The sequence below is a fragment of the Sminthopsis crassicaudata genome, chromosome 1, assembly GCF_048593235.1.
Source record: "Sminthopsis crassicaudata isolate SCR6 chromosome 1, ASM4859323v1, whole genome shotgun sequence".
Classification (NCBI taxonomy): domain Eukaryota; kingdom Metazoa; phylum Chordata; class Mammalia; order Dasyuromorphia; family Dasyuridae; genus Sminthopsis; species Sminthopsis crassicaudata.
Window position 1 is genome coordinate 744,345,896 of NC_133617.1, and position 9,843 is coordinate 744,355,738.

Consider the following 9,843-nt stretch of genomic DNA (forward strand, 5'->3'; position numbering starts at 1 on the left):
GTGGCAGCTAAAGGGACTGGGCTGCATTTGCAGAAATAATGTCCAGAGGGGGGCGGTGATTTCTGCTGGGCTTAGGTTCCTCCTTCATACATTTTGCTGCTGAAGAACAATTTTTCAGCTATTTTCTTCTGAGCAGTGATACTTTCAGCAAGGATCTTCCTTGCTTCCGGCTTTTAGCCAAAAGCAACTTTAACCAATGTGCAGACAGAGGGTCTCCTGGCTCCCTGCCAGGATACAAGGAAAGGTCTGGACAGCCATTTATGGGAAGGGAACCTGGGGCTTTTCATAGGCTGAAAGCTCATTCTAAGTCTCCAGGGTGACATGACAACTCAAGAAGTTAATTTGGTTTTATACTGCATTGACCGGGATGAAATCTCCAAAGTGCAGAGTGGGGGCAGTGACATGAAAGGGAATGAATCCTGACCAGGCCCACTGGGAGCACTTGCTTCAGTTCTTGGCGCCATATCTTAGGGAGGACCTTGATCGGCTGGAATAGAAATAGAAATAAAATAGAAAAGGATGCTTCAGGGACAAGAAATCCTGGGGACCAAGTTAGATGGATGGGGAGAGGGGAGGAGAAGGAGGGAAAGCATTTCAGTTGTCTACAAAGGTCCAAAGGGCCTTCCTGTGTGAAAAGAGGGCTTAGGGTGATGGTGCAGCGGACACAGGAGTGGAAACAACTCAGAAGCAGATTGGGGCTTAGCAGAAGTGCCATCGTCCTAGCAATTGGCCAGGGGGAAATGGCCAGCACTGGCAGGGACATTGTAGAGAGAGTGCCTGTCAGCTTGGTCACATGATCTCTATGACACCACCCAGGACTAGGCCTCATTTTCTCTCCTTTTTGCAGGTGTTATATTATAGAATCCTGACAGCTGCCTGGGGATATAGATACTATTACTCTTCCCACTTTATAGATGAGAAAACTGAGGCAGGCAGCAATGAAGTGATTTGTCCAGACCCATACATCTAGTGTGTCTGCGTTCAGACTCCAGGGCCAGCATTCAGTGTACTGGAGTGTCCCCAGCGGTCTACTTGAGCCTCATCTATGTGAGCACTAAGTGATCTAGTTTGGGGACAATTTAAAGGGAAGTTGAAAAAGATCAAAATCTGATAAGTTAATTGGAGTTTGATTCTGAAGATCTTCACTTGGAGACACAGACATGTTTGCATTTCTCTTACTAGTAATTTGGAGCATGTTCGTACATGGCTCTGAATACTTTGCAGTTCTTTTGGAAATTGTTGGTATTCTTTGACCATTTATCTCTTGGGGAATGACTATTAGTTTTATCTCTTTTATATGTGTATATGTATGTATTGTATGTGTGTACACAGATGTATATATATTCACATACACATATGTATTGTTTTTATATCCTTCGATACGAAATCTTTATCAGAGAAATTTGTTACAAAGGTTTTTCATTACGAATACATCTCTCATCCATAGTTGTGGAGGGTATATGATTTGTTTCACTTGTAATTTTTTTTAATCTATTCCTTTTTCTCTCCTTTTATTTGATTTTATATATATATATATTCTCCCCCTCTTTTTTTCTCCTTCAAGTAGATTCCCCCCTCCTCTCCTCCCCTTGAGCTAGTCCTATTCATTAGTTTTCAAATTTTATGGTTTTTTGTTCCCTTTTCAAAAAAGAACTTCTCTCATCCTCTTTATATCCATCTTCTCTTTCTGCTAACTCTACAGCCTCATTGGTCTCTCTCTTTACTATGTTTTCTTCTTGTAATCAAAGCTTCCAAGAGGTCCATTCTAGACTCCCCGGCCTAGGCGATTTCTGCACTTGTAGGGCTTGTCCCCTTTTCATTGTCCCTGGCTTGCAGAATTGTAGTGTTCTTCTCTAAAATATAATGTTATCTGGGAGCAGGTTTCTTGGGGGACTTTCTGGGAGCAGCTTCGTTTCAGTTCTGGAAGCCCAATTTTCTTCTGCTGTTACTTTTTTTCCTTTTGAAAAAGGATTCTATCTTATCTTTCTTCAAGGTCTTTTGGTTTTCTTCTTCCTGCAATCTCATATACTTATTCTTCTTATTATTCACTCACATACGGTGAGCTTCAATGGGGATTAACTCTCAAAACTGTCTCAGCCTCCTGTGATGGCACTTCCTGGTTCCTGAGCCTAGTTACAGGGTAGGTTTGGAGGTAAGCCCGTGTCATGGCCTTAAAATGGCTAGCGCATTGGGTGCTACCTGATGCTGTTACAGTTGGGGGGAGCTGAGTGAGCTCAGAGCCCGTGAGCAGCAGTTCTGGGTTTAGAGGATTTTTTTTTTTTTTAAACTTTCTTTTGGATTCCTGACGTCCTAGATTGTAGAGACTGCTGAAGTTGCTTTACCTTTGGTACGTAATGTCTGTTGTGAAGAAGTTTGGAAGCTCATGGGGATCAGAGGAAATATCTTGTTCAAGGGACCACATCCCAGTGATTCATGGGGTTTTATTCAATAGAAAAAAGCAGGGCAGGTGTAGGGGGAAGAAGTATGTTAAGAAACACCTGCTGTGTGCCCAGTCCTGTGCTAACTACCTTACAAATATTATTCATTTGATCTTCGCCACCCTGGGAAGGGGCTACTACGTTTTAGCCACATTTTTACAGTTGAGGAAATTGAGGCAGATTTGCCCAGGATCACACAATAAGGGTCTGAGTCTCCTGAGCCTGGATTTTAACCCAGATCAGACAGGAAAGGATTAGGAACTTGGGAAGAGTGCTAGGAATAAGCTGCCCCCGTTCCTGGACCCACCCTGGAGAACAAGAAATGTGGCGTGTTGGGGAAATGTTGAGGTTTTTGTGGGGTCCAGAAGATGACCCAGGAAGAAATCTGAAATGAAGGGAACTGTGGGGAAGTCTGGGGCCCAGCCAGAGCGTGGGGCATGGAGGGGTTGCAAGGCCAGGGCACCTGAGGCTGGAGAAGCTGCAGGGCAGTGTGGAATCCTTGGAGTGCCCTTCCCTGAGCCATGGTCTGTGGACCATCCCATCGCTCACCGCGGCAGCTGCTGGCGTTGCCCCTTCAGAGCTCAGAATGTGGTATTCCATCACTTTCTCTGAGAGGCAAATGGGGACAGTAGAGTCCCACCTTGGCCCTGTCCCAATTGTAGAAGGGACTGAGCAAGGCCCAAGAGGCAGAAGTTGTGCTGCTGCTGCTCTGCATGGGGACTCGAGGGAGGCGCATTCTCAGGCATTCCCAGAATTCCTGACGTTCTTGCTCCCCAAACTCGGCCTTAGATGGCTCTTTGATGTGTTTCTGACCCTTAGAGCTTCTTGATTTAGGTTGTTAAGAAGCCCCTGTGGTTGCCGGCCCCTAGGGACAAGGCAAGACAACTCCAAACCTAACATGATCTCGTGTGCATCTTCCCACAGTCAATGGCGAGCAGGAGAATCGAGTCCAGAAGGGGAATGGCTACTTCCAGGTCCCTCCACACACCCCAGTGATCTTTGGCGAGGCGGGAGGCCGTACTCTGTTCAGGTAGAGCACTTTGAGGGCTGGGCCAGGCGTTCTCCTGGCTCTCTGGGGTCTTGGGGGTGGGGAAGGGAGACTGACATCCCAGACGACCGTCTCACTAGGAGTCAGTTACATGAGGAATGAGCACAGAGGCCAGGGAACCCCTTAGGCAGATGCTGCTCATTCAGGTGTGGGTTGAGTCTGGCTTCTGAGCCCCTCTCTGGCACCAAGACTGGGGGTTCAGAGTTAGCATTTTGGAATACAGGGACCTAAATGTTGGGGAGCTAGTCATGCAGCCAGTGGGGAATGAGGAGGGTTGATCTTAGTGTGAGACATAGTCACCCCCCTTCATCCCCCAGCCTCTGGGTGAGCCGTTCACAGGACAGAAAAACGGACATTCAGACCAGGGCACCTCGGCACTCTGGGACTTGAATTACTTGTCCCGTTCTCGTCAGAGTACAGGGCAAGGGAAAGCCCAGAGCACACTCAATTTCTGGCGCACACAGAAACACACACACACACACTCTTTCTGTGGCAGAATGTAGTGCTAGAGGCCTCAGGCCATCTGACCCCACTTCCCCATTGGATGGAGGCGGTCACCTTCAGTTCAGGGTAACTTGCGGAGATTCATTTCTCCCCCAGACTTCCAACTACCCCCACAGACAGCTGCTTTTGAGTAACTCCAGGGGGCCAGCCTAGGAAGGGGGTGAGAGCTAAGAGAAGACCCTCTCTGTAAATTACTGGGCAGCGGGCCCCCCAGGGTTGTGTCTGCTCCTCAGAGCGCATTGAGGGAGGGAGGAAGGCCTGCCCGTTGCCTCTCCTCACTCGGGGCTCCTCGTGGGTCTGTTTCCTGGCCATGTGCCTTGGCCGGGGCCAGGGGGTCACCGAACTCTCCCGCCGCTTTGTGTGTGCACAGGTTGCTGTGTCGGGATTCCGGAGGGGAGACGGAGTCGATGCTGCTTAATGAGACAGTGCCCCAGTGGGTGATTGACATCACTGTGGATGTAAGTGTCTGCCTCTTCTCTGCTTTGTCCTCTTAAAGAACTGACAAGAGAAATGAAAGCCCACTCAGGGCCTGAATGACCAAGAGCATTGTAATGGTGACTGCCGGGCCCGCGGGGGGCCGGCCTTCCTTCCTGACAGGACCAAAATGGAATTTAATCTCTAACAACTTTTAAAAAGGGCATTACCAGCCCCCGAGGAGCCCCCCAAGCCTTAAAAAGCCATCTGGGCCCTTGACAACTATTGTCTTCTCTGTGTGTCTGGGAGCCGCCCCCAAAGGGACAACTTTCCTTGCTGGGGAAGTCCAGCAGAGAGGGCGGCTGCCTCTAGGCCTGTGGCCGAGTCCTTGGGAGGAGGCTCAGGCCGAGCCTGGTCCCATCCGGGCTTTGGCCACCCAGTTCAGAGGCTGAAGAAAAAGGGGCGCAGTTGAGGTTCCCAGCACCCCAGATGTCTGCAGAGTTGAAGGCAGTTCTCCGCTTCATGCCTCACACCAGCTGGGGGCCCTTTCGGGGGGCCCAGCACAAGCCAGGCCCGCCTGACCGTCTGCAGAGACAGCGTTCTCGCTTAGAAGCAATTGGCTCGTAGCGGCACTTTGTGAGGCGGGTCGCCGGCACAAGGACGACTCTCCGGCTTCCAGGGGGCCCAGCAGCTTGGAAGGGGAGGGGGGAGCAGCCGCCATGGTGGTCCGGGCCTTCTGGCTCTGAGCCAGGCTCCTTTCCCGACACCTTGCTGCTGCTTAGAGAGGAAATGAGGAGGCTTTTTGTCTCGTTGGAGAACTCTCCGGGATGGAGGGCTAAGTTGCTGAAAAGCCTCCATCAAGAAAGAGAGGATGTAAACGTATGTTGTTGGGATTTTTTAAAGGACTTGAGAGACCGTCGTGTGTATCAGAGGAGAAAAGTGTTTCTAACTTGGATGTTGTCATGTGCTTTCCATCGGAGCATTTGCTGTTTTTGTTCCTATTCCAATATGAACTTCCGCACTTTTCTGATGAATTTTTTCCAAGGCTATTTATGGGGTCTGGTACTTTGTTATGAGAAAATCCTATCAAATTGTAAAATAAATTTTAATTAAAAACCGTGAGTTTAATCGTGGTTCAAGGTAGCTTTCTCTTTTCTACTAAATTGTAATGATATCATATTTTCTTTCAGAAAAATATGCCCAAATTCAACAAAATTCCCTTCTACCTCCAACCTCACTCATCTTCAGGGGCAAAAACCTTAAAGAAGTAAGTGGAGTTGTTGGGCCTCTTGTCTTCCTAAGTCCTGGTAGTTGGGACAGGCTCCTTTATGTTCTGTGGTCAGAGAAGGCTGCCCTTAGAGAGTTACAAGGGTTTCTGCTAGAACGATCTGGGCTGGGGTTCCTTACCGTGTCCTCACGATTGATTTGTAACCAAGGCTCGAGGAAGTCACTTCCCGGGGCCTTGAGATCCAGCAACCCGTCCCCCCACACTGTCCATTGGAGGGCCAGCCTGTGAGGTCACAGACGGCGATCATTGCCTTAGCAGGGATCCCTGGGAAAGTCCTTGGAAGACCTCCCTCCCTGCCGGTGTCGGTCCATTCCCGGAGCCAGCCCCCTAGCAGTTAATTGGTAGAAAATGAATTTTGTCTTTGCCTTTCACCTTCTGACCACGTGCCCTTTCCCTTCCCCTTCCCAGAGATAGGCTGTCTGCCAGTGACATGCTCCAGGTCAGGAAGGTGATGGAGCATGTCTACGAGAAAATCATCAACTTGGACAGTGAGTCTCAGACCACCAGCTCGTCCAATAACGAGAAAACGGGAGAACAGGAGAAGGAGGAGGACATCGCCGTGCTGGCGGAGGAGAAAATTGAACTTTTGTGCCAGGACCAAGTGAGTTGACATGAGGACCTTCCCCATGGGAGAGGGACAAAGAGATGGTGGATCCTGGGATAGAGATGTTCCACCCTGCAGGACGGAGCGGCCAGTGGGAGCCCCGGGTCACTCTCCAGCCTGGAGGCTGGGCTGAGGGTGTGCCAGGGCTAGAGTAAAGGGAAGGAGAGGGGGACCCCAGGTGTCTTAAGCTGTCCAGAGCTTCGTATAGGGGGTACTGGGAGAGGAGGCTCCCACAGGCTGGGCGACTTCTGCCATCCTGCCCATGTCTCCATCTCGTCTCCCTCCACGGCTGTTTGACTTATTTGGGGGAGAGGGGACATTGTCAAGATAATTAATAGAGAGCTTGAGCTGAAGGGTTTGAAGGATGTTGGGGGTGGGCAGAAGGCTAGAGTATTGCAAGGGAGTGGAGGGAGATGACAGGAGTCTGAGGCAGGTGGAGGATCCGAGAGGTCCCCACCAGCCTCAGACACCAGGGCTGCGTTTCTGAGCAAGTCCCTTCATGTCTGCTTGCCTCGGTTTCTTCAGCTGTAAAACAGGGACAGTGATAGCCTCCTCCCCCCCGGACTGTCGGGGAGAAACAAGACCCCATTTGTGAAAGCCTTAGCCCCGAGCCTGGCTCACCTCAGATGCTTAATAAGTGCTTGTTCCTTTTCCTTCTGTCCTACCCCTTGGTTGGGCGGGGAGGGGGGAGGCAGGTTAAAGGGAAAGCAGCTTTTCAGGCCCGAATTGACTAGGTGGATGGCAATGCCATTGGCAGGGATGCAGAAGGGAGGAGGGGGGCCAGGTGGGGGCCGGCACTGCCCCTGCCCCCTGCGGGCTTCCCGGCTGGCTGCTTGCAAGGACTCTGCCCAGTTTTCTCTGGAGCATCCTGTGCCTCGCGTACTTGGTAGCCCGGGACCCTTGAATGTGCTTGTGAGCTTGTGGGGAGCTCCCGGTGGAGGACGAGGGTCAGGGACAGGGGCGGGAGGTGCATTGTGGCAGGCGGCCCAGCGTGAGGGCCGAGGCGGGTTGTTGGTGTTGCTGCTTCCATCACAGTGTGAAGACGGAGTGATGCCTGTGCCCGCGCTATACCCCGGGGACCCGGGCTGGGTGCGCTGGCTCGCAGAGGCTCCTCGGTAGAGGCCCCCAGCCCCGCGGGCCGGCGAGCCAGGGCCGAGCTCAAGGCCGTTTCATCCTTTCCAGGTTTTGGATCCGAACATGGACCTTCGAACAGTCAAACACTTCATCTGGAAGAGTGGCGGCGACCTGACCCTGCATTACCGCCAGAAGTCCACGTGAAGCCCTGAGGGCGGACACTCCTGGGTATTCATTTCCTGACCTTCCTGTCGTGGTCCCGAGAGTAGTACTACCTAGTGAAGCCCACTGAGCCCCCGAAGTAGCGAGACTTCTAACGACTGATTCAGTACGGACCGAGATTATCCCTTTTACCTGAAGTGACTAATAGAGATGTAATATAGAACCCAGTCTCCACGGCCCAGGCTCCTGTCTGTCCCCAGGGGAGGCAGCGTGTGGTGGGGGGAGGGGCGTGAGCAGCGCCCGCCAGCGGGCCCGACTGCCGCTTCTCTCTCCCCAAAGCCGCCTCTGCGTCTCCACGTGCCGGTCGGGAGACGTCCGGGGGCCGTGTCTGTCGCTGTGGTCCAAATGTAATTCCAACCCGCACCATGTCTCGCCCTTTTTTTTTTTTTAAGCACATTCCATTCAGAGCGCTCCCCGTGACCTTCCCGGCAGGTCATCCAAAAACCCCATCGTCGTCACCTTTCGGACAGGTCTTTTTTTTTTTTTTTTAAAAGTGGGGAGCGCCGTGGCACCCTTGAGAGCAGTCCCTTGCATTACAAACTCAAGGTCGGTGATAGACTTGGTTCTGTACCCCAGGTGTGTTCTCGTAGAAAGATGGCTCGCAGTTCAGACATCCTGAATCGGAACACTCCAGAAACACGGTGGCAGGGTCAGGCCAGAGATGCCGGGCCAGAGATGCCGGCTGCATAACCGAGGCGACCGACCCACTTCTCAGCAGGAGCCGGTTAAAACGGAGCCGTCTCACTTCTTCCTCCCTGCGCCGCGTCCGCTAAAGTGCAGGTTACGGCTCCAGGTTACGGCCTGAACTCTCTTGAAACTCTTAAGAGCATTCTGAAATTTTAACTTCATTTAAATGTTACCTAAAGTTTCTGTCAGAGTAAAGAAGTATCATAGCAGGTTAATTTGATGTTCATAATCTAAAAGTAGTTCTTTGTTTTTCCAAAGTTTTATATGCATTTTTTGGTTGTATCTAGAGCTTCTTTTCACTGTTCTTTCTAACGATCTAAAGCTTTCATACAGTCATCTGGGTCTTGTACAGAGTTTAACTTATTGGGGGAAAAAACATTTCAACTTTTGGCAGGGAAAAAAAAAGAAAAACAAGCACCTTTGGATTCTCCCCAAAGGCCGATTGTCCGCAGAACCGGTCAGAGGTCCACCCCGAGAACTTGTGTGAGAGGAGACTCGTGTCCCAAGCCAGAAGCACAAGTGCCTTTGGAGGGTGGATTGTTCCGTGCAGATTGTCTTCCTGGCCTTGCTCCGGCCCCTCCCATGGCGGAGGGGGGTGGGAGGTGTTGGGGAAAGGTCTTGTCTACAACTGGGGAGGGGGCGGCTCTGGGGCCAGGAGGTTCCAGGTCCCAGTTGACTCTGGGAGGACTGGGCTGTCACTCCCATCAGGCTTCATTTGGAAAGCGGCCGGGTCCTGCCTCATGCCCGACGCCGCGCTCAGTCCCTGGGCACGTTCAGCGTGATGCATCGCGGGCTGTGCTGGCAACATTGCGTGTGAATCAAATGGAAGAAATCGGGCACCGTCAGAACCCGTCAGGAGGTCCCCGATCCTACACCCGGTTGGCAGGGGTTCCTCCAGGTCCCTGTGGGTGCCCACCTTTTACAGACGCTGCTTCCTCTACTTTCAGGGGCCTTCTCTCCACCAGGGCCCTCTTTAATTCCCTTCCTCCCATTCTCCTCTAACCAACTCAATAATGCAATTTCAGGAAAGTTTGACAGAGTCTGCAATGCCAAAAGGGTAAATAATCTGTATTTCACAGTTGTATAGAATAAAAGGCTTTAGTTAAAATATTGCAAATCTGGGTTGCACTTAATTTTTAACTCCTTGTCGTCATCTTCCCCTTTAAACGGTTTTGCTTCTTGGACCCCGTTCAGGCTGGTGCTAGATTGATTTGGCATATCTGTTGGTAGGGCAGTTCGATTTAAAAATGGTTATTTATGGTAATGAGGGTTTGTCAGGAACTGATGTGAGACGATTTGTTTTTTAAGTGGTTCCCGATATGCCGGGGATCGCGCCAACAACCGCAGTGACCGGAAGGCAAAACCGGCCCCCTGCCCCAGGGAGCTTATGCTCTGAGGGAGGGCCCAGGCACACACGCTCCGCCAACAAGTGGCAGGCAGACTCGAGGGGGTGCACAGAGAGTGCGCCAGCCCCAAGGAGACGTGCTGCAGCTTTTGTACGAACCTGAAGCCCTGTGGTGACCCTGGAACCCAGGCTACGGAGAGGGAAGAAGGGCCAGGGCTG

General features: G+C 51.4%; 1 protein-coding gene across 4 annotated transcripts in view; it reads left to right on the forward strand.

The window, feature by feature from the left end:
• WDR48 (WD repeat domain 48) overlaps nucleotides 1–9,396 on the forward strand; it is a 47,109-nt gene extending 37,713 nt beyond the window's left edge. For 2 of the 4 annotated variants that reach the window (XM_074284396.1, XM_074284399.1), the window contains 6 exons: nucleotides 3,363–3,468; nucleotides 4,361–4,448; nucleotides 5,595–5,671; nucleotides 6,101–6,293; nucleotides 7,479–7,598; nucleotides 8,169–9,396. In XM_074284396.1, the coding sequence (XP_074140497.1) occupies nucleotides 3,363–3,468; nucleotides 4,361–4,448; nucleotides 5,595–5,671; nucleotides 6,101–6,293; nucleotides 7,479–7,574 (560 nt within the window). In that variant the 3' untranslated portion in view covers nucleotides 7,575–7,598; nucleotides 8,169–9,396. Of the gene's footprint in view, nucleotides 1–3,362; nucleotides 3,469–4,360; nucleotides 4,449–5,594; nucleotides 5,672–6,100; nucleotides 6,294–7,478 lie in introns of all 4 variants that reach the window. The other 2 variants (XM_074284398.1, XM_074284397.1) reach the window with 1 other exon arrangement.
• The last annotated feature ends 447 nt before the right edge of the window (nucleotides 9,397–9,843 follow it).